This window comes from Sciurus carolinensis, chromosome 17 (genome assembly GCF_902686445.1).
Source record: "Sciurus carolinensis chromosome 17, mSciCar1.2, whole genome shotgun sequence".
Classification (NCBI taxonomy): Eukaryota; Metazoa; Chordata; class Mammalia; order Rodentia; family Sciuridae; genus Sciurus; species Sciurus carolinensis.
In genome coordinates this window covers 1758680-1785235 of record NC_062229.1, presented here as the reverse complement: position 1 = coordinate 1785235, position 26556 = coordinate 1758680, and the positions used below count along the sequence as shown (strand labels likewise).

The window sequence follows — 26556 nt, the reverse complement described above, 5'->3', positions numbered from 1 at the left end:
TGGAGCTGGGAGCTTCCGCCTCCTCCTGGGTCAGCCTGGTGGTGGGGAAGGGGGTCCTAATCCGGCCGAGGAGCGCGTGGGTAGCCCTCTCCTCCCCAGATCCCCACGCCGCCGCCGGTCTCTAAGGCCCGGCGCTGCCCGCCCCGCAGCCCGGCGCCCGCCTTACCCACCGGCCGGAGACGCGCGCCAGGCTGGCATCCACGTGCGGCCGCCCGCCCGCCCGGCCGCCCCGGGCGCACAGGCGCGCGCACAGCGCACGCAGACTCGGGCCCCGCGCCACCCCTCCTGTCGCCCCTGCCGCCCATCTGCCTCTGCCCACCTCCTTCCGGCTCCCTCTCTCCATCTGTCCCACCGAGGTCTCTGCCGAATGCCCTCCCTCTCTCCTCCACCTTCTCTGGCTCCCCATCTCTGCAGCCCTTCCCTGACCCCTCCCTTCCTCTTTTTATGTATTCGACAACATTTCCGGTGTGTCCAAGTTGAGAAATTTTGGGATCCCAAGGAGGGGCCCCCATAGTCGTCTGCTGAAGGGGAGACTGGCAGACCCTGCCCCTTTCATGGGGTCAGGGCCCGGTGGAGGGAAGAAGGACCAGGGCTGGAGCAGAGAATGGTGAAGAGCCAGAAGTTGCCGGGGCCGCACTGAAGACAGAGCCCGCAGGGGCTCTGAAGCATGAGTGGGCGCCGGGTGCTCTGACAACTCCCCACGCCGCAGCATCGCAGGGCGGCCCATTTGATCTCCACGCAGCAGGGAGAGCCGCGGACACTCGCTCCCACTTCACAGATGGGATACCAGAAAGGAAGGGGAGGCGGCAGAAGCAGCCAGGTTCTGCCGGTTTCCTGGGGTCCTCTGAGGACTCCCCCTGCCTCCACCTAGGGAGGGCCTGGGGCTCCCCGGGTGTCCGGGGCCTTTAGGAGGGGTGGGCACACACTTGGCGTGGGACCCAGTTGGCGCTCTGCTCCCAGCCGCTGGGCGACTCCAGCCCGACCACATGCCTCTGGAGAAGCAATGGGGAACGGAGGGGCTCAGGAGGGGTCTCTGCCGCCCCGAGGGAGCCAAGAATCCACCACATTTGAAAAGTTGTGCCTTAGAAGACTTTGGGCCCAGGGGAGACCCCAACCAGATGGTGCGCGGGGAAGGAAGGAGGGCGGACGCCCATCTGGCTGCCCACCCACACCCCACGTCCTCCTCGCCCGCCTGGACCCCCGCCTCTGCCACGCAACAGACCCAGCCCTTCCCGCGCCGCGTGCTGCCATACCTCCCTGTTGCCCTGGGTGGACGCCGGTTCCTCATCCTGGCATCCGAGGGCCCCTCTGAGAGCCCAGCACGGCGTCCACAGACGGCAGCCTACGGTCCCTGCGCTCCACAGAAAGTAGAACTGCCCGACCCTCATGGGCCAAGAGCATGCGGGCAGTGCCTGGCATGGGACGCACCCGAGACACAGCAGGACGCCCGAGCCACCCGCTCGCCCTGCCTGGCTCCGTCCACCCACCACACACGCGTGTCCGCCCCAGTCGCAGGTTCGGGGCCCAGTGGGCAGCACCTCACAGCACCTGAGGACACGTCCACAGCCCAGGCTTCAGAGGAGGGCACTGAGGCTCAGAGGCCAGATCATCAGATGCAGCACAGCGACCCCCACGGGGCCGTGACCAGCCGAGTCCAGCAGCACGGGAGTGGGTGTGGCCATGATTTCCCCTGGGGTCACCCAGAGACCCTTGGGGGTTTCAGGAGGGCACCAAGCTGACGGCATCTGGCCCTTCCCTTCTGAACAGCAAGGACTGGTGGACGGGCTGACTCACCCCTAGGCAGGGAGCTCGCGGGAGCACCAGGCATCCCGGCCTCACAAGACTTGGCGAGGAAAGGGACAGTGTCCCCCTAGTGGCCTGGCTCCTGGCTGGCTGGTGCAGCCCCCACCCCGTGAGGGGCCTCCAGCTGCGGGGCCAGGGGCGTCCCGGCCTCCCCTGGAGCGCAGGGCCTCTGCCGGCCTGGGCTCCACAGTCCTGCAGTCACTCGGTTCCATTCTGGGAGGCCCCTGTCGGTTGAGGACCTGATTCTGGAATGCTGAGCTTTGACTAACCGGTGTCCCCAGGGCACTGCTCACACTTGCAGGGGCGATGGGCAGCCGGCAGGCACCGGCCAGGCCAGGCCCTCCTGACCCACACGCAGGGAGAAGAGTCGGCACTGCGTCCCCAGCACACAGGCCTTTGCAGGGGAGGAGGGGCAGCGCCGGGGTGGTGGCCTCGTGGGCGCCGGGTCTAGCTCTGCCACCAGGCTGTGCGTGTGCGTGTGTGTGCACGGTAGGACACGTGCACCAGCCCCGTGGCCGCTGTCCAGTGTGGAGAAGCCCTCAGGGAAAGCTGCCCGGTGTGCTCAGCTGTGGCTGACAGGCGAGGGGCCTCTGCCCAGCAGCCCCCCTCGGCCCTCAGGGCGAGCTAGCCACGCGGGAGGGGCCATGAGCGCCTGGTCTCCAAGGCAGCCGTGCGACTGGGGCCACCAAAGCCACTCTCAAGCATCCCTGCTCATCAGAGCAAGTGCTGGAACCCCATGTGCCCCTTGGTCGCAGGACGGATGAACAAGTGGTGCCTTAGTGCCGGGAGTACCACGCAGCCCTGGAAAGCACAGACCTCCGGTCTCCCCCAGCAGGGTCTCCGCCACACCCTCTGGGCGAGACAAACCAGCACCTCCACGTGGCTGCGTGCTGCTCGGCGGGAAGGGACAGGCCAGGAGCCCCTGCCCTGAGGAAGCCGGGAGGTGGCGTGGCTCCTCCGGCAGGGGAACAGCTGCCTCTCCCTCCTGTGCTCCTGCCACTCCACCCCGGCAGGGTTTAGAGAATCCTTTCAAAGCGCCTGGTGCCGCTCAGCAGCAGCTCCAGGCCTGGGGTGGGGACACAGCCCACCCAGCCTCGGGCGTAGCCTGAGCTCTGAGTGGCCTCCCCTCTGCAGAGCCTCTGCCTCTCCTCCAGGAGGATGGGTCGGCTTGCGGGAACGGAATCAGACACCAGGGGAAGGGGAGAGAGGCCCCAGGAGCTGGCGGGTCTCAGCTGCAGTCCTCGCCTCACTACCTCATGGCTGGGCAGCCCCGGAAAGACTCCTTCCCCTCTCTGAGCGCATCTCCCCCGACAGGGTGAGCCTCAGCCCCAGCCTCCAGACTGAAGACGAAGTCACCCAGTGTGCTCTTGAATGGCGGCAAGGCACGCTCCGGGCCCTCGTGGAAGGCCAGGAAAACTGAACCCAGAGAGAGGGACATTACTTGACACTCCCACCCCGCCAGCACGTGCAAGCTGGTATCAAGGAGGCCTCACTCTGCAGTCGGGACATGGCATGGTGGTGCCCAGAGGTCACCCACACAGACCCTCGCTGGCCGGGGATGCTGGATTCCAGACTTCTGCCGTCCAGCCTGGCAATTGGCCTCGGTCCAGAATGCACCAGGACTGTGCCGTCCAGCGCTGCAGACGTCAGCGCCGGGTAGTGGCTTACGTTTAAATTTAAATTCATAAAAATTAAATAACATGAAAAACTCAGTTTCCAAGTCATGCTTTTCCCCCCAAAGGCTCCACAGACACCTGGAGCTGGTGGCCACCATGCCATACCCTCGGAGAACATTTCCACCATCCCGGGATACCCTGTGGGATGGCTCTGGGCCAGAGTGGAAACCAGCAAGCAGCACCCGTGGCCCCTTCCGGCCCACCTCTTGCTTTTGTAAATAAAGTTTTATTGGCAGAGTCGTGTGCATTGTGTTTACATGTTGCCTTCAGGTGCGTTCACACAGAGTGGCTGCCATAGGTGGTCTCATGGCCTGCAAAGTCAAAAGTATTCGCCCTCTGACCTTTGTGGAAAAAGTGTACTGACTCTTCATGCAGAACATTCTAGAACTACACCATCCAACATGATGGCTGCTTAGCACTTATGGCTGGTGGGACACAGACAGGGAGCTTGTTAAGTGTAAATTAAATCTAAAACCTGATGCCCGACTCTGTCCCTGGGTTTACCTTTAGAACACTTGGCAATGACTCTACTTTCTCACCATTGATCCTATAAAATGCAGACAGAGATCAAAGGTGCTGATAACGACTGAGTGTCCAAATCTGTGTGAATGCAACACGTGACAGATTTTGAGTGTGGCCTGAGAAAAAGGAATGTGGACACGTCACTTGTCACTGGTGATCTTTACCTAAACCACATGCTGAAAAGATGAGACTTGGATTTGCTGGGTTAAAACTAAATATCATATTAAGATCGGTTTCTCCTTCCAATGCGGCTCCTGGTGAATTCTGAATCACACGCGTGGCGCCCATACTTCCCGATGGGGTTCTGGAACATTCCTGCTCCCTACGGTCCTGAGCAGGGTCTCCCTCCAGCACTCTGGCCTTTAGGGCTGGCCCCTTCCCCGGGGCGGGCGTCCTGGGCACCACGGGTGCTGGGCAGGGTCCTGCCTCCACACTCCACGCTGGACACCCGTCGTGACACCACACGCGTCCCGGGAATCCCGGGCCTGGGGCGGGCGTCGCGGAGACGCTGCGCGCTGACCCGGCGGCCCCAGGGCTCCCTGAGCGCTCAGCAGCCCGCCCAGCGGAGTCCTCCCGAGTCCTCCCCGACCCCAGGCTCGGTCGGCCGCTCCCTCCCAGGAAACCCTCGCTGCCGACCGGCCGTGGGTCTCCCTGGCAGTGGACTCGGCCGCCCTGACGGGGGCCTTTCATTCCGTGGTCGCCGTGAGCTCAGCGGCAGCCCCCAAGGACACGTCCACACCGGACGGGGGAGCCTGCGGACGTGCCTGACGCGGGGTCTCCAGGTGCAAGGCAGCCCGTGCCCCAGAAGGGCCTGTGAGCAGGAGGCCATTTGAGAGCCCAGGGAGGCTGTGGGAAGCCAGGGCAGGGGTCGGGTGAGGGGTGAGGCCACCACAGGAGGGTGGACGGCTCCTCCCCAGGCCTGCCCCCTTGACCCAGCTTCTCACTGCTGGACTGAGAGGTAAGTCCCCGCTGCCCGAGCCCCTCGGGAGGCCATCTGCCGCAGCTGCCTCTCCAGCCCAGCCCGGCCACCCCAGGGCCCCGGGGATCCTCGACGCATCAGGCACGTCGCCCCACCCTCCTCAGGGCACCTCCACGCAGGCCCCTGGCCACCCCATCCACACGGGTGCTTCCCGAGTCTGCTCTGGAACCGCTGCTGCCCTCCTCAGCTGCCCCGGCCACTCCCCTGCTGGCCTCCCTTGTCGCCCTGCCCTCCTGCCCCACCAGGTGCTCAACCGTGTGGAAGGACCCCAAGCCTGCGGCCCACCCAGGGTCCCCCTCCGCAGGCAGCCGAGGGGCAGCAGAGGGGCAGACACAGACACAGGCGCCGCCCCCAGGGGCCAGGGTGGCAGGAGGTCAGGGTGGCGATTCTGCAGGTAGGAAAACCAGTCCCGGGTGAGACCTTCGGCAGGACCCGGGGGTGGGTGCTCTGGGGGTCCTCAGGGTCAGGGGAGTGAGGAATTCCTAGGAACTGGGGATGGACAGAGACCGAAAGACAAGGACCTGGACGTCTCCAAAAACAGGACCCCCCTCTCCCCTCACTTCTCAGAGTCTCTCCAGCTCGGTCAGAGGAGATAAGGAAACCAGAGAGGGAAAGACGCTGGCCCGGGTCGCACAGCTCCGCAGGCTAGAGTAGAGGCTCAAGCTGAAGCTGCCACAGAGGCAGAGGCCAGGGGGGAGGGGACAAAGAGGGAGACCCTCTGGAGAGCAGGATGCGGGGACCGTGGACCTTCGGGACAAGAGGGAGAGGTGGATGCCCAGGGACTGGGGAGAGGAACTGCTTCTGGGGGGAGTCATGGTCATTTTGAGCCCTGCCACGTCTGGGGTACCTGTGAACAGTTGGGGGAGTCACTTAGAGGTGACAAGTCACAGAGATGATAATAGAAGCTTAGCGGAGAGCCTGGCAAAGAGCAGGTGCTCAGTGAAATTTTGTTGAATGAATGGATGGAGGGAAGGGTGGTGTTCAGATGAATGATGGAAGTGTAGGAGGACGTGTGGATGGGTGGGGGGATGGGTGGGTGGATGGACAGATGGCTGGATGGACAGATGGCTGGATGGGTGGGTGAATGGACAGATGGCTGGATGGGTGGGTGATGGTTGGGTGGATGGGTGGGTGGTTGGGTGTGTGGATGGGTGGGTGGATGAGTGGGTGGCTGGACAGATGGCTGGATGGATGGGTAGATGGACAGATGGCTGGATGGGTAGATGGTTGGGTGGATGGGTGGGTGGATGGACAGATGGCTGGATAGGTAGATGGTTGGGTGGATGGGTGGGTGGATGGATGGGTGGATGGAATGAATGGTAGGTGGATGGAATGAATGGTAGGTGGATGGGTGGATGGATGGATGGATGGACAGATGGATGGATGGGTAGATGGTTGGGTGGATGGTTGGGTGGATGGGTGGATGGATGGAATGGATGGGTGAGTGAATGAGTGAATGGATGGGTGGATGGATGGGTGGATGGAATGAATGGTAGGTGGATGGGTGGATGGATGGATGGATGGACAGATGGATGGGTGGATGGATGGATGGATGGAATGAATGGGTGGGATGGGTGGATGGATGGATATATGGATGGGTGGATGGATGGGTGGGTGGATGGGTGCATGAATGGACAGATGGATGGATGGGTGGATGGATGGACAGATGGATGGATAGGTAGATGAACAGATGGATGGACAGATGGATGGATGGGTGGATGGATGAATGGATGGATGGATGGATGGACGGACGGACGGATGAATGAATGAGTGAATGGATGGATGGATAGATGGACAATGGGTGGATGAGTGGATGGATGGACAGATGGATGGATGGGTGGATGGACGGACGGATGGATGGACGGACGGATGGATGAATGAGTGAATGGATGGATGGATAGATGGACAATGGGTGGATGAGTGGATGGATGGACAGATGGATGGATGGGTGGATGGATGGATGGATGGACGGATGGATGGATGAATGAGTGAATGGATGGATGGATAGATGGACAATGGGTGGATGAGTGGATGGATAGACAGATGGATGGATGGGTGGATGGATGGATGGATGGATGGACGGACGGATGGATGAATGAGTGAATGGATGGATGGATAGATGGACAATGGGTGGATGAGTGGATGGATAGACAGATGGATGAATGGATGGGTGGATGGGTGGGTGGATGGATGGGTGGATCATGGATGGATGGACAGACAGCTGGATGAGATGGACCAAGGGTGGATGGGTGGACCACGGGTGCATCCAGGAACTAGACAGCTGACAGGGGCATCACCACCAAGGGTCTGGAGTTAGGCCATGAAGGTCCTCGTTCCGGCTCTGGGCTTGCTGGCATCCGGACATTGGACAAATTTAGTTCCACTAGTTTGTCCCTCTGGTCCTCCTCTCAGTCTTTCCACTGTCCTGTGCCCTGGGCTTCTAGCAACAACATGTGGAGGAAATGCCAAGTGCATCACTGTGAGGCGAGGGCGTGACGGGTGCCATGGCCTCCTCCCTCACGCCTGGGTCTGTGCTCTGGGGGAAGCCAGCCACCATGTCATCGGAGATGCCCACGTGACGAGGACCTGAGGCCTTCGACCCAAAGTCTCATAAGGGGGTCAGCTTGGAAGATCACCAACAAAACCAAGCTCCTGCTGACCCCTAGCCACAACCCAGGCAAGGAGACCTGAGTCAGGAGCAGGTAGTGAACTCATCCCCAAACCCCGCCCCCGGCAGCCGTGAGACAGAGCTTACTGCTCGAAACCGCTAATTCACGGGGTGATTTGTTACGCAGCAGTAGATATAGCTGACGCATCCTCGGTCCTCAACACTGCCGGCCTCGGGCTGATTCTCCCGCGTCTGGCTGGGTTGGGGAGGTACAGGCAGGAGGCCCAAAGAAGGGGGAGAATGAATTTGAGGTTTTCATTCCATGGACTCTAGATTACTTTCGCCCATGCTGTGCGTCTGTCCAGAGAGACTTTCTTCTCACCTGCAGGGTTGGGGTGTGGCCTGTCCCCCAAGTTATGTGTTGGGAGCTTGGTCCTCAGTGTTGGGTCGTGGGGGGCCTTTAAGAGATGAGGCTGGAGGAGGTGTTTAGGTCTCTGGGGGACGCGTCCCTGAAGGTATGGACATGGCGCTCACAGGGGAGGCCAAGGTGTTAAAAGCGCTGGACGCTCCCTCCCTCCCTCTGGCTTCCTGTCTTGTCTCATGACTCTCCTCTCCTGTTTCCCACCATGGTGACGCCATCCACCATGGCGTCCTTGCCAGATCTGGGCCAATGTGAGCACCATGCCCTGGAACCGCCAGAACTGCTCACTGAATAAAGCTTTTTTTCCTTGATGAACCAGCCTGCCTCTGGTATTTCATTATAGTTACAAAAAACAGGCTAACACATCATGTTTCTCCTCAAATGTCACTTCCTCTGTGAAGCCTCCATCGCCACCTTCTCTACCGTTTCCTCCTCCACTCTGACATGCTGCCCTCTTCCAGTCCCAAAGGACAGAGAGGCTGAGTTTCTGGCTCTCTGTCACACAGCAAAGGCAGGTTGGAGATGAATGAAGCATCAACTGAAGAGGCAACCAGAGTGTCCCCTCTGGTGTCGCCTGAGCCACACCAAAACCCCAAAGGGGGCTTTTCCTTCCCCAGAGGAGGACGAAGCCACCCCAGCGCTTTCTGATCCTTGTTGGAATCGAGTCAAACGCAAGCAACGCTTGAGTGCCCAGGGTGCCCCCAGCTTCCCTACAGAAGCCCCTACTGCCCAGGAGCTGCCGGGTCCCGAGAGCCCCAAGGGACTTGGCTCGGGGGGACCACCCAAGCCCTGGCACCCGGAGAGGACAGGCTGACAGGAAGACTCACAAGGGACTGTGCCCGGGCCAGCCTCCCCTGCAGATGGGACGGAGCAGCCCCCACATCAAGGCTGTGGCTCTCTTAGCTCCATAAGAACGTATGGCCCTGTTTTCCTTGTTATGGGAAAAGTGGCTGCCAGGCTCCTCCTGGCCCAAGGACGGACTCTGCATGACCCGCCCGTCCCCTCCCTGCCTCCGGCTCCTCTGCTCTCCACAGGGCTCCTCCCTGTGCCTCCAACAGCCAGCTTGGTCCTGCCCCAGGGCCTCTGCACGTGTTCTTCCCTCTGCCTCCTGACACTTCCTCGTCTTTGAGGAAGGACCCTTACATGCTGGGCCTGCACTCTTGTAAGTTAACAACCTGGCCAACGGCACACACCACTCCTGCACAGCGGGGAGGGGCCCAGCAAGTGTCCCCGGATGGCGACTTCTGCCCCTCGGCTTCTGAGCTCTCTTTTCAGGTTCAGAGGCACGTGGACTTCACAGCGGATCCCGAGAAGGGCTTCGGCCCCAAGGCTGAGAGCAAGTCCCCACCCCCGCTACCCCAGACACCATGCAAGACTCACCCCGGGCAAGGTCTTCTGTTCGTGCAGGGCAGTCTGAGCTTTGATCGCGGAGTCCCTGGCACAGTAGGTGAGGAAGGCACAGCCTGCAGGGAGAGGAATAGGTGTGTCAGGAGAAGAGCCCACGTTCACGGTCACATGATTCCCAAGAGCCACTGGAGGAAGCAGTCCCACACACTGGAATACTACTCAGCCATGAACAGGAGCGAAGCTCCGACACACGGCAATGTGAAGGGATCTTGGACAAGTTGCTCAGTGACATGAGTCAGACACAAGAGGACACCCACTGCAGGGTCCACTCACAGGGGTCCCTGGAGTTGTCACACCCACAGACACGGGAAGTGGCATGGTGGGTGCCAGGGGCTGGGAGGGCATGGGCAGCTTGTTCTCAGGAGACAGAGCTGCAGTTCAGGTGCACGGAAGCTTCTGGAGGAAGACAGTGGTGTGCACCGGACAGTCGTGATGGACGGCAGGCAGCTGGAGCTCGCCCACACTCACCCTCCCTCCAGGGCGAGATGGAGGAGGAGGGAGGAGGCCTGGCGGTTAGATCGACGGCGGCTGAAGCTGGAAGAGCTACCGAGGATGCTGGTGGGGCAGGGAGAAGGGAGCCAGCCGCGCTGCCCCAGAGCTGGGGCACCCAGATCCTGACAAGACGGCAGGGGACCTGGCACCGGAATACGAGCGCCGGGCTCTTGCCGTGGACCTGCTCTGTGGCCTTGGGTCAGGCACTGCCCCTCTCTGGGCCTCGGTTTCCCCCTGAAGAAGATGGTCCAGAGGGCCAGGATAGACCGCCACGGGGCGGGGCGGCAGCCGGGGGCGGGGCAGGCTAGCAAAGGGCAGGGCCGACAGGAGAGGGGGCGGGCCGCCCGCTTCCGGCCACGCTGCCCCTGGGCGGGTCCTGGGAGGGCCAGGTGAGAGGGACCCAGGCAAGAGCCGCTGACCCGCGGAGAGAAACAGAAGCAAGTCCAGAGGAGCCGCAGGGAAAGACCTCGCAGCCCCAGGGCATTCTGACTCGGTTGCCTGGTGCCGGTGGGGCCGCAGGCCCCTGGGAGGCCGCCCAACCTCCTCGGCCGCTTCCTGTGAGGCGGGACCATTGCTGGCCACTCTGCAGCGTGACCCCTGGCCTCTGCCCCCAGCAAACGCCCGGGAACAGCTCGGGTGTCCACCTCAGCCCCCAAAGGAGAGTGACAGCTGCGCTCCCCACCCTTGCCTCCAACCCAGTGGGCAGGGGAGTAGGGGTCCCCACCCAGGGTGTGACAGGTCCGGGGCTCCAGGCAGGGAAGGGGCCATCAGGCAGAGCTGAAAATAGTTTCCAGCAGTTAGAAACCATGTGAGCTGGGAATCTCCAATGCTGCAGCCACTGTGGAAATCGGTTTGACAGGTCCTCAAAAATTAAATGTAGCATTACCATAGGACTCAGCAATTCCACTTCTGGGCACATTCCCCAGGGAACTGAAAGCAGGATTGAGAAGAGGTTCTTGGGCACCCACGAACACAGCAGCATGGTTCACTGTGGCCTAAAGGGGGCAGTAACCCAGGGGACAGTATCCCAACGCGGTGGAATATTATTCAGCACTGAAAAGGAGAGAAGCTCTGACTCCCAGGCCAATGCAATCGACCTTGAGAACGTCCTGCTAGTAAAGGAGAAGGCGGAGGGAGGACAGACACCCCGCATTCCACTGAGGGCAGGTCCTGGAGGGCAAGTCCATGGAGACGGGAAGTAGCATGGTGGGCGTCAGCCGCTGGGAGGGGACAGGGTTTCAGTTTGAGAAGGTGAGAGATTTCTGGGAATGGACAGTGGGGATGGAATGTGCTTAATGCCACGGAACCATGTGCCTAGAAGTGGCTGAGACGGTAAATTTTATGTCCTCTATATTTTACCACCATAAAAATCATACGGTGTATATTTCAAATATACCCCCAAAGGTGAGACCGCAAAACACAGAAGGTAACAAATAATTCTGAAGCCACGTAACATCTCCCATGTTGAGAAACAGAACACGACAGTCCCCAGAGGTCTCAGAAGTCCCGTCCCCACACCGACAAGGCTCCCAACTCCAGGGCTGACCACCACGCTGGCCCTTGGGATGGGCACACCGCTGCGGGCGTCTGGTCACGGCCACGGGCGCATCCTGGCTTTGAACTTGTTCTGCACGGGGAGCGGCGTGCGCGCCTATGCTCACTTCTGCGGGTGGGGGTCCCTCCTTCCTGCTCCCCGCAGACCTTCGCTGGAGGACCCCACCCTGGCACCCGCCTCCTGTTGATGGCTGGTCACTCCGGGGCTGTTGTGGGCGGAGCCGCGACGCCCGCTGTTTTAATGCACACAGGCGGGCGGGGAGCGGGTTGCGGCCACGAGCAGGCAGGTATGTCATCCGTTCTTCCAAACAGTTGTCCAAAGTGATGGTCCCGGTGTCTCCCCCACAGGGCCGACCCCTCCTGGGCTTCACCTGGGAGGGGCCATCGTGCCGTCCCGTGGTCGCCTCTGGCTGAGGTTTGGTGCTCGTTGCGATTCTCATTGGTGAAGTGGGCGCCTCGGTGCTTTTGGGAGCCCGTGAGAGTCTTCGTGCTCTTTCTGGGTGAATGGGAGGTGAACATCTTCCATCCCGGGGCCTGTTTTCTAGTCTCCTCTCGACATTTCTCCTTTCTGAATTTTATTTCCCAAGTTCTTCAGGGAAAGGAACCGTAAGGCCTGAGAGAAATCAGGCGTGAGTGGCAAGAAATCGGGCTGCAGGCAACCCCCCCGCCCCCGCACACACACACCATCTTTTCTGCCCGCGAAGTCCTGCCTGCAGGACTTGGCGGGGTCTGGCGGCCCCTGGCAGCCCCCCAGCCTGAGCTCCGCCCCGCGCCGCTGTCCGCGGTGCTGAAGCGCCCTGAGCGGCCGGCGGGCGCCGGGCTCCGCCTCTGGGTTCGCCTCTGGGCGACCTGAGTCCCTGCCCTCAAAGTCACGCGTCCAAGTCCAAATCTCCTGTACCTGCGGCCTGACCTTGTGTGGAACAAGGGACTTTGCTGATGTCACAGTTGAAACGAGGCCGCTACAGGGGGCCCCTAATCGTGTGGCCGGCGTCTCTATAAAGGGGGACAGTCAGAGGCTGGACAGAGCTCCACGTGGACATGGGAGCAGACTGGGTGACACGCAGGCCACAGGCAGGGACAGGAGGGACTCCGAGGCCACCAGGAGCGGGGAGGACAGACTCGCTGGTCACGCTGGGGCAGTGCTCTGCCACCGAGCTGCCCCACCAAAGGCTCGAACTCGCTTCTGCTCTCGTGTCTCCTGGCAACCTGGGAAAGCCGTTGCTAGGACTGACCCCACGTCACAGATGAGGGACCGGGACACGGGGACGCACCCTGCCCGGGTCACACAGGTGGTAAGGGGGACGTCAGGGTTGAGCCCAGGCAGTCTGGTCCCATGGACTCCACGCTGACCGCTGGACACCCGCCTGGAGTCTGCGTTTTTTCCTAATGTGTCCCCAGGACCTGAGGGTTGAGTGGCGGGCTCCTCCCTTACCTTCCCTGAAAGAACCTCAGGGAGCGCCACCTGCCAGGGTGGCCAGGGGCTGGACCACAGCTGCAGGGACACAGACCCCATCCCAGCTGCGGGCTCTGCTCTGCCGAGGGCCTCAGCTTGGGCCACAGCCGCCCGCCCGCCCGCCTGCCCGGGCAAGCCTGCAGCCCCGGCCCCCCACTGCCGACGGCGAGGGGCCATGTGTGCAGCGGCTCCTCCCCAGGCGCGCTGACCTGGACCCTGGAGGGGGCAGTGGACAGGACCGTCCCCCCAGGAGGACTTCCTGCCCAGAGGGCCGGTGCACAACGATCCCACGCTCCCCTCATTCAGCCCTGGGGGACAAGCAGAGGCGCTGCTGGGGGTCCCCAGGGCGCCCACACGCAGACACCCCTTCCCTCTGCCCCGAGAGTTTCGCCACCCGACGTCACCACCGCGTGGATGGGCCAGGGGTCTCACAGGGACGCGTCCTGAGAGAGCAGCAGGTGGCTTCCACCCTGCACCCACCTCAAGCCGCGAGGCCCAGAGATGGATTTGAGCCCTGGAGGTCTGCCCAGCCGGGGCGTCCCCTGTCACAACAGCGTCCCTTAGAGACAAACAACAGCAACAGCAGGAACACCAGCGCCTGGGTCGGGCAGACGGCGGCCGGCAGGTGGCCGGCAGGTGCCTCGGCCCCTTCTTTCTTGCAGGGATTCTCTGAGGTGGCCGTTCTGCGGGCTGTGGAGGAACCGAGGCCCAGAGAGGCGCAGTGACTCCCTGGGACAGCTCGGGAGGTGGAGGGGTGGAACTGGCCACCTGAGCCCAGGGCTTCCATGGGCCAGCCCCCGGGCCTGTCCGCTGGGCTCAGGGCCTCAGTGCTGGTGCTGGAAGGACCTTCCCTGAAAGGCACCCGGAAGCTCGGCCACCTCACGACAAAGGTGGCCTTCAGAGCGTCTGTGGAAAGACCGTCCAGGGCTGCCCGCAACCCAGTCTGGACACGCACTGTGGGATCTGCAGGTAAAGCGAGTCAGCGGGAGTCGGTCGGGGTTTGTGGGGCTCTGACTCCCCGAGGCCGGGCAAGGCAGCCCAGAGCTCAGCAGCGGGGAGGAGGCACCGCGCTGCACAGAGGTTCAGAGAGGCCCAGGCCACCGCAGGTAGGGGCAGTAGCTCAGCCCCTGCCTGGCCCCGGCTCAGAAGGACACTCCTGACTCCAGCTCTGGACGCCCTCTGGGGAGGGGCACAGAGGTGGCGCTGGCTCCTCTTGTTCCTGCTCAGCAAGCGGACACGACCCAGGCTGCTGGGTGGTGCCAAGACACCCAGGCCTGGACAGGCAGGGACGCATACCTCGCCGTGTGTGTCCTCCTGAGCCAAGGGAGGGACACGGGGCTGGCCGGAGTCGGAGGGTGAGGGGCGCAGGTGTGGCCGTGCTGGGACAGGGGCTTTCTGAGGTGTGTGGCAAGGCAGGAGATGCCACCAGGATGGGGGCCAGGGACTTTGATTAGCCATCGGGGTGGACTGACGTCCAGGGCAATGGGGAGCCATGGAAGGTGTCTGAGCACAGTCAGGGCTGTGTGCTGGAAGGAGCCTCCTGGCTCCTGGGACCGGAGTGCGGACAGAAGGCTGGAGTCAGCCAGGAAGCAGAGCCAAGGTCAAGGTCAGCAAGCAGGCCCAGAGGAAAGGAAGAAAACGGGGCAGTGGACGCAGGGCTCTGGATGTGATCTGAGAGGGCGCCGTGGGTTGAATGGCGGTCCCCCCAGAAAAGACAGGCCGCCTCGGGGCGGGAATGAGCCATACTTGGACAAGGGTCTGTGCAGACTGCAGATCCGGGGGTGAGACGTCCTGGGCAGCCAGCTGGCCCGCAAGTGGCGTGACGGTGCCTTGGCGACGGGAAGGGCGCTGGGAGTGGACCTGGCGGAGCGCTTGCCTGGCCCAAGGAGCCCCGGGCCGCCCAGCGCCAGAAGAGGGAGAGGAGGGGACTCGGCACAGAGGTGGCCACAAGCCAAGGTCACCAGGAGCCCTGAGAGGCAGCCCGGAGCACAGAGGACCGGGCGGCTTCTGGCCTCCAGGACCAAGAGGACACTTGCCTGTGGTTTGAAGCCCCACTCTGGTCGTCTGCTGTGACAGCCCTAGGCACTTGCTCAGAAGGGAACCCCAGAGAGGGGCAGCGTGGAAGAAGGACGCAGAGCCGAGGTGGACTGAGGGCTTGGGGACCCCAGGGAAGTGCCCCCTAAGACAGGCAGCAGCCAGGAGGTGCTGGCCATGTGCCCTGGGCAGGCATTCCCCCTCCCCCCAGATTCTCACTGTCAGTGTTTCTGTCCTCATGCTAGGATGTGTGGACCGAAGCGCAGAGAGGCAAAGCAACTTCCTCCAGGTCACACAGCAAGCCAGAAACCACCTCTGGACTTGAATCCAGGCTGGGCCTGGGAATGAGCAGTGAAGAGTGTCGGAGTTTCAGAAAATCCCAGAGCACTGGGGACAACTTCAGTTACGAAGCCGGTTCCACTGCTTACGGCTTAGACACACACACCAGCACCGCTTTTAAATGAAAAGAACCGACTGCTCCTTTTATTCCTCGCAGTCTTTATTTCACTGTAAGTCAGACTCTTGTCCCTCCCGGGGCCTGGGCAGATCTGGGATCTGACCCTGGACAGATGCTGACGGTTTGGGGCTGCCCCCGACCTGGTCACATGCCAGCGTCTCCTGCACCCTGTGCGTGCCATGCCCTTGGCCAGTGACCAGGCTCCGAGCGTCCCCACCACCCAGGCCACACACTGGCACAGGCACCAAAATGGCTTTGCTGGCCCCTGTGCGTCCCCGGCACGGCTCTGGTCACCATCTGGTGTGCATTTCACTATCTCGTTGGACCCTGAGCCCCAGGGGATCTGGACAGCTCTGTCCTGGCCGCCAGGGTTCTCCAATGCCCAGCATGGTGCTCAGCACACAGAGCAGGCTCAGGACAAACATGGCCACTGCTCACAACCTGCACCTGGACAAGCCTAGGTCCCTCTGGCCTGGTCCTGGTCTCCCACTCTGGCTCCCCACAGCAGACAGAGGGCGCCTGTGAGCACCTGAACCAGGCCTCTCCGCTGCCCACAGCCCTCCATGGCTCCCGACTCCCTCAGGATCAAAGCCCAAGCTTCCCCTACAGCTCACAGGGCCCTGCACAGCCTGCCCTGTCCCCTCTGTCTCCCCGACTCTCTCCCCTTGCTCCTTCTTCTCTAGGTACAGGGGGTCCTTGTAGTGCCTCCAGCCCCCCAGGCTTGGCCCTGCCCCAGGGTCGTTGCACGGCTGACCTTGCAATCTGCAGGGATTTTCCCTTGACTTTAGAACAACAGCTTTCTTATCTGTCATTCTGGTCTCATCTCAAATGTCACCTCCTCAGGCCATCTTGAGTGCCAAGGTAAGCGGTCATTTCTCAACACACATGATTACTAAACCTTATTTGTTTACTATTTTGTTATAAAAAATAGTAAAAACTATAAACTAGTAAAAAAAAACTTTTTCCATTCATCCCCCACCTACCCCCTCACCCAGTCACCTACCCGTCCATCCATTCTCCCGTCCATCCATCCAGTTCTCCATCTCTTCTTCCACTCATCCATCTGCTCCTCCATCCACTCACTTATCCATCCTTCATTCATTTTCTACTTATCCATCCACCTGTCCACCCATCCACCTACCCACCCATCCATCCACCTGTCCATCCACCCACCCACCCATCCATCCATCCACCTGTCCACCCATCCATCCATCCATCCACCTGTCCATCCACCCATCCATTCACCTGTCTATCCATCCACCTGTTCATCCATCCATCCATACATCCATCCATCCATTCATCCACCTGTCCTTCCACCCACCTGTCCACCCATCCATCCATCTATCCACCTGTCCATCCACCCATCCATTCACCTGTCTATCCATCCACCCATCCGTCCATCCATCCATTCATCCACCTGTCCTTCCACCCACTTGTCCACCCATCCATCCATCCATCCATCTGTCCATCCATCCATCCATCCATCCACCCATCCATCCACCTGTCCACCCACCTGTCCATCCACCCATCCATTCACCTGTCCGTCCATCCATCCATCCATCCATCCACCTGTCCATCCACCTGTCCATCCACCTGTCCACTCACCTGTCCATCCACCCATCCATTCACCTGTCTATCCATCCATCCATCCATCCATCCATCCATCCACCCATCCATCCACCTGTCCACCCACCTGTCCATCCACCCATCTATTCACCTGTCCATCCATCCACCTGTCCATCCATCCATCCACCCACCCACCCTGTCTATCCACCCATCCACCCACCTGTCCATCCATCTATCTATCTGTCCATCCATCTACCCACTTGTCCTCCCACCCACTGCCCATCCACTCAAGGCTTCCGTCTACCTCTTGCTTTCCCGCCTTCCAACCCACGTGGTGCTCTGACTTGCTGTCGACCTCCAGCCCGCCCACCGCCCTGCCTGGTCTGCCTCTTGACTCCCTGGCCCGCTCAACCCGACGGCACGGGGCCCACCCTCCTGTTCCCTTGTGCCATGTCCCTCTGCAAGTCCACTTCAAAACGATGAGCAAGGCCGTGTGCCTCCGTGGCGCCTGCCGGTCAGCGGTGGTGGCTGTGGCCCCAGGCAGCTGGACTATTGCTGTGTCAAGGCCTTCCAAGCCCAGCGCCCTCGCTCTGTCCTGGGGACACTGAAGTCCGAGGACGGCCAGCCTCCTGAATGGCCGCGGTCACAGCCACAGCTCATCCTCTGCTGCCTTTATTCCTCTTCCAAAGTGGGTCAGGGCTCAGGCGGGGGTGGCCAGCTGTGCTGCTGTGACTGGGGCCGGGAGCGGCCCCTCTGGGATCCAGGCTCCGCACCTCTTCCTGCGGAGCGGGGGAGTGGGGGGCTGGCACTCTGGGGACCACCGCGGCCTCGGCATGGCCGCGCTCTGGCCGACCCCGACGGGGAGCCCGCTTCCGAGCGAGGCGGGCCCGGGAATTGAGCCGATCTCACACAGGGCTGGGCTGGGGAGAGGCTGGCCGTCCACACAGGTCTGAGTCCCTCCCTGCTCTAAACCCTTCCCGCCCCCAGCGCCCTCGGGAAGAGTGTGCTCAGTCCGGACAGGCCCAGCCTGCAGACTTCCGGGCCGTGGCTCACACATCAGGCCCCAGGCGTCCACCTCGCCTGCTCACCCCAGGGCCCGCACAGATCACAGTGCCCATCTGGGCGTGCATAAGCCAGGCGCTTTCCCCGCCTGGAGAACTCCTACCCACCCTTCAACGCCCCAGCCGCCCGCCCGGCGCAGAGCGCCCCTTCCGATCCAGCTCCCTCCACCCCGAGGCCCCCTCTGCAGCTCAACTCTGACCGCTGCGGCTGGATGTGCCCGTGTCTAGCTCTGACCTCAGGTCCCCTACTCAGTCTAGGGTAAGGTCCCCGGGTGCTTTGGGGAGGCATCCGCCGAGTGAGAGCACCAAGGGAAGAGTGAAGGGCCCGACGGCCAGAGCCCCTCGCCAACGTCAGAGCAAGAGGGTCACCTCGGCCTCAGGGGTGGCCTCCTGGGTCCCACCCACAGCCGAAGCCCTCGGAAGAGGCCTGGCTGATGGCCCCCCTCGGGTTCCCAAGAGCTGCCGGGCGAACACGGCATCCTGCCCGGACAGGTCAGTCTCCTCCGCGTGTTCCCTCCCTCTGCCGAGAACCTTCCCGTCCAAAAATCCTGACCCTCCGGTCTCAGCTTCAGACGGCAAGAGTCCAGCTCCAGTGACCGAGTGCAGACCACGCGCCCACGGCTGTGGTGAAACTTGGGTCCTCGGCCCTGTGGCTTCCTCTGAGACGGGAGGCCCTGGAGGCTCAGGGATCGAGACACACAAGGAGCCCACAGCCAACAAGATGCAGCGCCACCAGACTCGGCCGCTCCCCGCGGGCCGCAGCCTCCCGGAAGCCTTCCTGGTCTCCAGGACCGCGGGAGCAGGGCCTCCGGGCCGTCACTGCCAGTGTGGGACAGCGTCACATCCCTGAGGGCAACGTCGCGCACCCTGGTTCCTCAGCCTGGTCCCCCAGCAGCTTGGGATGTGGCTGGACGGGTCTCGGGACTTCTCTCTTTTTTTGCCCAGCCCCACACCCCAGTCTAGACCCAGGCCTGGCCTGCCGATGTCGCCCAGTGCTGGCCACGTGGTGGAGGGGTGCCTGCCTCCCCACTCCCCAAGCTCCCGCCGGGCCAGCTCCACCCCCACGGTGACAGTAAGCCCCAGCAAGTGTCCGCTGCCTAGGGGGCGTGTGCAGAGATGTCACCTCCCAGAGGTGAGGTCCCCGCCTCCTAGAGGTCTTTTATTAAAGGCATCTGGCGGCACCGGGAGGCAGAGCCTGGCTCGGAGCCCCTCCAGGGAGGGTCCTTCCGCAAAACCCCAGCCCTGGGGCCGCCAGCTCCTGCTACCGCAGGGCAGGCAGGCTCCCTTCCCCCGCAGCCCGCTGGGCGCGTCACCGGGATCTCACGCCCGCCGAGCCGCGCTGCGCTCCAGCCCCCTCCTCCGCGCAGCTGGTGCTCCCATGGAAACCGCGCCCGCGCCCGCACCGCCCCGCAACCTCGCTTTAAGACAAATATTGTCATTAACATGCAAATGCATCCGCCGTCACCGTAAATGGGGCCGCGCAGCAACGACGCCCTATTGGCGCCTTCCGGGCAGGGTGGGCACTGACAGGCAGACCCGCCAGGACAGCCGAGGCCCGGGGTTGGCCTCCCCAGGGACAGGGCTGGAGGGGACCTGCAGAAACCCGGTCCCAGGCCCCGGAGCCCCTGGCCTGGGGGGCCCGGGAGGCCCGGATCTGGGGTGGCCGGCCTGCTGCTCGCTCTCTGGCCTCTCCCTGGGTTCCTGCTCTGGCTCCATGCTTATCTCTTGCAGGCAAGAGGCCCCCGCCCGCCGCCCCGCAGCCACAGCCCGGCCTCCCCCTTCCTCTGGCCTGGGTCATCGTCATCAGGTGCCACAGCCCTGCCCCTGCCGTGCCCACGCCATCCTAGCTGGGGATGACCTGCTCCCTTGTGCCACACGAATGAGCCTCCGCTCCCCTGGCCTGGGCAGGAGGCAGGGGACAGTGCCGGGCTCCCCGCCTGGGGACGGGTGCCCCTGGTGAGCCTCGGTTTCCCTGTGTGTGCTCAGGAAGCCCCTTTGGGTGACGCTGCCTTCGCCGGGATTGCACCACCAAGAGTGGAGATCAAGGACCGACACTAGTGAGCTGGTGATGCCAGCGACCCTGGGCACCAGGCGCCAGCTGGGGTGGGACAGGAGGGGCGCACCACCGCACCCAGGCGCAGCCTCGGGACCCCCAGCAGCCAGGGACTCGCCTCCGGGAGCATTGGCAGCGTGGGGAAGGGGCTTCCCTCCACCCCGCTGCTCTGAGCCTGCCCTGGGGGACCAGTGTGCTGCAGCCTGTTGGCTCCCCAGAAATGAAGCCAAATAAGATAAGCATTTGGCAGGAGGTGTCAGAGTCCTCCTCCAGTCATCCCAGCTTCCATTCATCATTCCAGCCTGCTTTGGCAGAGGCCCAGAGAGGGCCAGCCACTGGTCAAAAGTCACACAGCCGAACCCCAAAGACAAGACCTGATCTCAGATTCTGGCTCCAAGCACCCCACACTCTTTCTCCCCAACTCTCTCCCACCAAGCAGCCAGGCCCTCCCAGGTGGGGACTCCCTGCCCCAGGGGGTACTGGGGTTGGGCCCATTTCTGATAGCAAGTGAAGCCCCTCCTGTCTCTCCCAGCTGTGTGCAGGTGTGGAAGGTGAGGGCCACCAGCCAGGAACTCCCGTGCTTAATTTCCGTCATCCTAGAAAGCTCCTGCATCCCAAGACCACCAGGCACCCTGACCCGACATTCTCCAACCAGAAAAAATAACTGCATGTTCATGGCCCCCGCTCTGTTGCCACAGGGAAAGGGAGGCGAGCCGTCCCCACCCTCCTCTCCTCTGCCCAGGGTTCCCAGGGGAGACTTAAAAATTAGAAAAAGAGGGAGGAGCCACAAGGAGCCCCCAGCACCCATCTGTCTCCCTGACCCCGACCCAGAGCCGCGCCAGGCAACGTTCCCAACAGCATCCTTCTAGCAGTGGGCATGCGGGCAGGGGGGTCCAGTCAGCCAGGGACCCCGGAGCTTGACTCAGGGCCCCCTGTGCACCCTCTGCCCTCCAGGGCCACGCCAGGGCATTCGATTTCTTAGGTCCCATTTTTGGGGGTGGCAGTTGGTTTTGAAAAGAGGCGGGGTTGGGAGGGGTTTCTTCCCTCCCCTCCAAAGCCAGGCGGAGGTCTGGCTGCAGGGCCGCGCCTGGGGTCCCATCCTGCCCGTGGCCTGGACGGGACCCTCACTGCCAGTCCACTCCACACTTTCCTGCTCCGGTAGGAGCAGCTGGGGTCGATGGGAACCAGATCTGAAATAGGTCGCAGGCCCTGGTCCATCTCTCAGGCCCCTCCAGGGTCTGGCGGGAGGATGGGGACCCAGATGTGTCCAGCATAAAGCTTGGGCAGTCGCTGCCCTGTCTCCAACACCTGACAGAAAGCTTGTCAAAGCCACCCACATTCAGACACTGGGCCCACGGTCGACCGCCGGGCACCCCCTCCCCAGAAGCCAGCAAGGAGAGGCTGGCCAGCCAGGGCGGCAGGCCACCTCCCTCCCACCTGCCTCCGAGGCCGGCCGAGGCCGCCCACGCCTCCCTCCTCCCTGTCCACCCCAGGATTGGGGCTCTGCCCAGGCGAACAGTTGGGGTTCATTGTCTTGGCTTCGGACCCCAACAGGCCCGGCCAGGTTTAACTTGAGCCAAAGGAGGACGCGGGGCGGGGGGCAGGGAGGCGGCCGCGGGGCGCGAGCGTCCGCACCCCAGGGAGGCGGCGCTTCCCCAGCCCCCCGCCCGCGCTCTTTGTAGTTACCGATCCGCCCGGGGTCCTGGGCATCCGCGTCCCCGCGGCCGCGGACCTGCCCCGCCGGCCTGGCTTTGTGGACACCGGCCGAGCAAAGGAGGCCGAGGTGCAAACTTCCCCGACGGGCCGCGCGGGGCGGGGCGGGCGGGGGGCGTCCGGCGGCTCCGGCGGGGCGGGCGGGGTCCGGCGGCGGGCGCGGGCGCGGGCGGCGGGCGCGGGCGGCGGGCGGGGGCCGCTGTCCGCGGCACCGGGGGCGCGGGCGCGGGCGGCGCGGGCGGCGCGCCCACCTTTGTGCATGCCCGTGTAGGGGTCCTTGAGCACCGTCAGCTCGTAGATGCGGCCGAACTGCTCGAAGAGCGGCTTGAGGTCCTTCTCGTCCAGGTTGCGCGGGATCTGGCCCACGAAGAGCTTGATGGCGTCCAGGTCCTTCATGCCGTCGGGCTGCGCCCCGGGGGGCTCGGGCCCGCTGCCGCCCACGGGCGAGGGCCGCGGCTGCAGGAGCTGCTGCTGCTGCCGGCGCGCCTCGCTCTCGGTCAGGCGGGCCATGGCGGGCGCGGGCCGGCGGCGGCGACTCGGCTGGGGACGCGCTCCGCCCGCCGCCGCCCCGCCCGCCGCCGCTGGACCACAAAGGCGGCGCCGCAGCGGCCCCGCGCGGCCACCGCGCGCACTGCAGCCCGCGCCGGGGAGGCGGCGGCGGGGCGCAGTGGCCCGTCTGAGCGGACGGCAGGAGGCCAGGCGGGAAGGAATGCGTCCACCTGTCGCGTGCCGGGCGCTGTGCTCAGCACTGCCGAGTTTAACTAGTTCAACAAAAATAGCAATAATTGCATTTATAGCGACTGCGACCAGAAGTAACAGGTTACAGAAGTCACCCTGGCTGTCTGGACAGTGCTTAAAGTACTTCGAAGGACACAGACACATTGGACCGACTACCCTGAGGGCATCATGTCGCCTGTGCTTAAATCTCCAGACGTGACCCCAGATCAAAGCCCAAGTCCTCCCTGCAGCCCCCAGGGCCCTGGGCAACCATCTCCGTCCCCTCCCATCCTCCCTCCTTCCTCTGCGACGGTCCCTGGAACTCCTGGTGAGTCTCAGCAGGCCAGGCCGTGTCCAGCCCCAGAGCCTTTGCTCAGCTATGCTCTCCCCGGGACACTTCCTCCCAGGGTGCATGGGCTGGGTCCTTCCATGTCCCCTGCTGCCTGGGTCCACCCCAGCTCAGACCAAGCCTCTGCGATCACCTCTCTTCACAGCCTCCCTTTCTGCTCTGTGGCATTTACACCCACTTCCAGTCGTATTCTGTGTTAATAGGACAGATATTTGCTCCATGTTGACAGACCACCTGGCTCTTGCCACGCGCCTGGCTCTGGGCTAAGTGGTTGCTGTGCTCGGTCATTCGATCCTGGAGGTGAACACAGACTTGACGGCACTGCCGAGTGTGTGAGGGAAGCTGAGGGGAGCCGAGGAGGGGCCGCAGAATGAGGTCAGGGTGTGAGTGCAGTGGTGGGTGCAAAGGCCCTGGGGCAGGAGGCTCCTGTAGCCAACACTGGCTCTTAATGTGACCTCAGCACCAGGGCCAATGGCGTGGGGTGTCTTGTTTCAGACCAAAACCCAGCCCTTGAGATAAGTAGTGTCCCATGGCATGGAGAGCCTGCATTCTGCTTATGTCCCTCCACCCGGAGCAGCCCTCAGTCACCAGCAGGAGCAAGGGGACAGCTGCAGAGTGGATGGACCACGAGGGCGGACCTTGTGCTCGGTGAGATCCAGATGCACAGGCCACAGCTGGCGACTCCAGCGACAGGCTGGGAGTCCAGAGATGGGACGTGGCTCAGGGCTGAGGGCTGCTCACGAGGCAGGGTCTCCTTCGGGGGTGATAGAAGGTTCTGGAATTAGGAGGTGGTGGTGGCACAACTCAGTGGACATACCAAAAGCCCTGGAATTGTAAGAAAAAAATCTTGAATAAAAAATTTAATGCAATATTTTTAAAGAGAGTGGGGTGCCGTGGCCACAGGAGGCTGAGGCAGGAGGACGGCAAGTTCCCCAGGCCAGCCTGGTGACTGAGCAAGATTCTGTCTCAAAACAAAATAAAAAGGGCTGGGCGTGGCTCCGAGGTGGAGCTACCCTGGGTTCAATCCCCAGCACCACGGAAAAACCACAACCAGGCCAAACGCTCCCGGTGAGCAAGATGCCACCACCAGGGACGCAGGCGGGCTCGGGAGGCTGCTTCCTGACCACACTGCGACTGACCGCGGCTTCGTTTCATTCTGAGTTTTAAATTCTTCTTCATTCATGTTCCTTGTTTCTATTTTAAATTTAAATTTTTAATAGAATCTGCCCCAGTGCCAAAAGCCTCCATCGGCCGCGCCAGTGCCGCCTTTACTTAAAACGCGACACTGCGTTCAGCACAGACTTTGGGGGGGGCATTAATCTGGATTAAAAAAAATATATATCGCACTGAGTTATTGTTTCTCTTTTTTGGTGGGGGGCTACCAGGGACTGAACCCAGGGGCACTCGACCCCTGAGCCACACCCCAGTCCTTTTTGTGTTTTATTTAGAGACAGTCTCGCTGAGTTGCTTAGGGCCTCGCTAAACTGCTGAGGCTGGCCTTGAACTCGCGAGTCTCCTGTCTCAGCCTCCGGAGCCGCTGAGATCACAGGCATGTGTCACCACGCCCAGCCTGTTCTTTATCTTGATGACTCAGTTTCGGGTCCCCTACACTTGGTTCCTGGGTGAGTCCAGCCTAGTCCCTGCCCATTCCTAACAGCAATCTTGACAGGCAAGTATTATTCCTATGCTTGTTTTACAGAGAGGAGCCAAGACCCAGAGAGGTCGAGTCACTCGTTTGAGGCCACACAGCGGGAGCACTGAGGTGTGAACCCAGAACTTACACCCCACACAACCCATACTGTCTTCTGCTTGCTTCAGGCAGTTGAGCCTCTGTCCTTATTTGTCACATGGGAGTAAAGAGAATAGACTGAAGCTCCTGGCTTAGACTCAGGGAGTGGACAGGGACCAGCCCAGCACCCAGGACACCTTAGGGACGAATAAACAGCCCTCAGCAGTGTCACCATGGCCGCCACCTGGCCGCCCCAGGCAGGGCGGGATATCAGGTGGTGGGGGCGCACACCGGGGTGAGGGCTTGGGGTCTTCCCCGAGCAGCCAGTGGGTCCTGCCAACCCCGGGGCTCAGGATCACAGAGCCGGGCCAGCCCCAGAGGCACCAGGGGTGACCAGAGCCAGGCTGGTCTCCATGGAGACCCGAGCAGGCTGCTCGGGGCCCGCGGGCCTCGCTGTGCGGTGCTGGTTCAAAACCACCCAGAGAAAAGGAGCACGTGCATTTCTACCCAGCCTCTTCCTCTTTCCTTCACCCCGAAAAAGTGGGGGGTAGGGGCCAGGAGGAGCCCAAGGTAGTGGGTCTGATCCCAGGAGCTTCAAGCCAGCAACTCTGGCTAGAGTTTCCCCCTGGCCTGGTTGACAGCCCTCAACCACGTCAGGGTGGAGCCGGGAGGCTGTGCACCTGGAGGCGAGGCCCAGGCTCCTTTACTGAGGCTGGAAGAGAGGCGATCACTGTCAGTCAATGGCAGGAGGGAAACTGTGACGGCAGAGCCTGGGGCCCTGGGGTGGCTCTCAGCCGGCGCTGTGCTCCCTGGACATCCTGTCTTCACTCGCCTGCCCCAGGGCCTTGGCACGTCTTAGCTCCTACCTCCCGGGCTGCTTGCAGGGTTGTCTGCAGGACAGATGGATCTGGACCTGGTTCCTCTGCCTCGGGACTCTAGATGGCGGGGCTGGACGGCTCCCGGGTCGTCCTGTGCACTCAGGACACAGAGCTGCAGCCCTGGATGTGGCCTAGGGTCCTCTGGGGCAGTCGCCCCAGCTGAGAACCGCGGACTTACAGGCTGGAGAGACGTGGGACTGCTGGCCCCCGTGCCCAGGGTCTCAAGGACACCGGTCCCTCTGCCCGTCACCTCTGACTTGTCACCCAGGCGGCTCTCCACCCGCCCCAGCTCCACCTCCGGGACTCAGCTGGGAGGTCACCAGCTCCTCGCTCCTTGAAGCTGCAGGGCTTCTGCAGCTCCGGTGTGTCCCTGTCACCTGCTCATCCGGACCTCCAGGGCCCTGTGACCGGGCAGTGCCAGCTCCTGCTCAGCCAGCACCACATGAGCGTCACGGGTTCAGAGCGACTTGCGGGCCATTTTAAAAAACTTCTCTTCAGGTTTTCTTTTCTTTCTCAACTTCTGTTTTTGACATTTTAAAATGGACGGTGTCCACGTGGCCCTTCACACGGACTCGGCCTGGGGGTGGGGTCGGCGTGACTGGCAAGGCGGTCGCAGAGCCCGTCTTTTCTTGGGGTCGGGAACAAATTCCTCTCCACTAGCTCTTTTGAAAACCCAGTCACCCCTTGTCTCTGCTGCTACCCAGCGTGCTGGAGGTCCTGGAAGATACTCCTCCGTCCCTGGCCTGGCCCGTCCCGGTCCCCCTCCCTCACCCCCATTCCTCCTTGGATTTTCCTTCTCTCCCCACGGTGACTGAAAGGCTCTGGAATCGAGAAAGCCTGAAACCTTGAGCAGGAAGGGAGGCCAGGTGTGGTGGCTGCGCCTGCAGCGACTCAGGAGGCTGAGGCAGGAGGCTCCAGGCCCTGGGAGTGGCTCAGAGGCAGAGGCCTGCCAGCCCGCCTGCGCAGACAGCGAGGGAGAAGACCAGGCGGGCACGGCACAGGGAGGCCCCTGCAGGTGCCGCTGGAGCTTGCCACCCGTGCCAGCAGGCGTCACGAGGCCCCTGCCCTGCCGGGCGTCCCGTGG

General features: G+C 62.4%; 1 protein-coding gene across 3 annotated transcripts in view; it reads right to left on the bottom strand.

Moving 5' to 3' along the window:
- Celf5 (CUGBP Elav-like family member 5) overlaps positions 1–22343 on the bottom strand; it is a 40370-nt gene extending 18027 nt beyond the window's left edge. For all 3 annotated transcript variants that reach the window (XM_047531009.1, XM_047531011.1, XM_047531010.1), the window contains exons 1-2: positions 22051–22343; positions 9390–9472 (exon numbers count right to left, since the gene is read on the bottom strand). In XM_047531009.1, coding sequence (XP_047386965.1) covers positions 9390–9472; positions 22051–22309 — 342 coding nt within the window. In that variant the 5' untranslated portion in view covers positions 22310–22343. The remainder of the gene's footprint in view (positions 1–9389; positions 9473–22050) is intronic.
- Positions 22344–26556: the final 4213 nt, after the last annotated feature.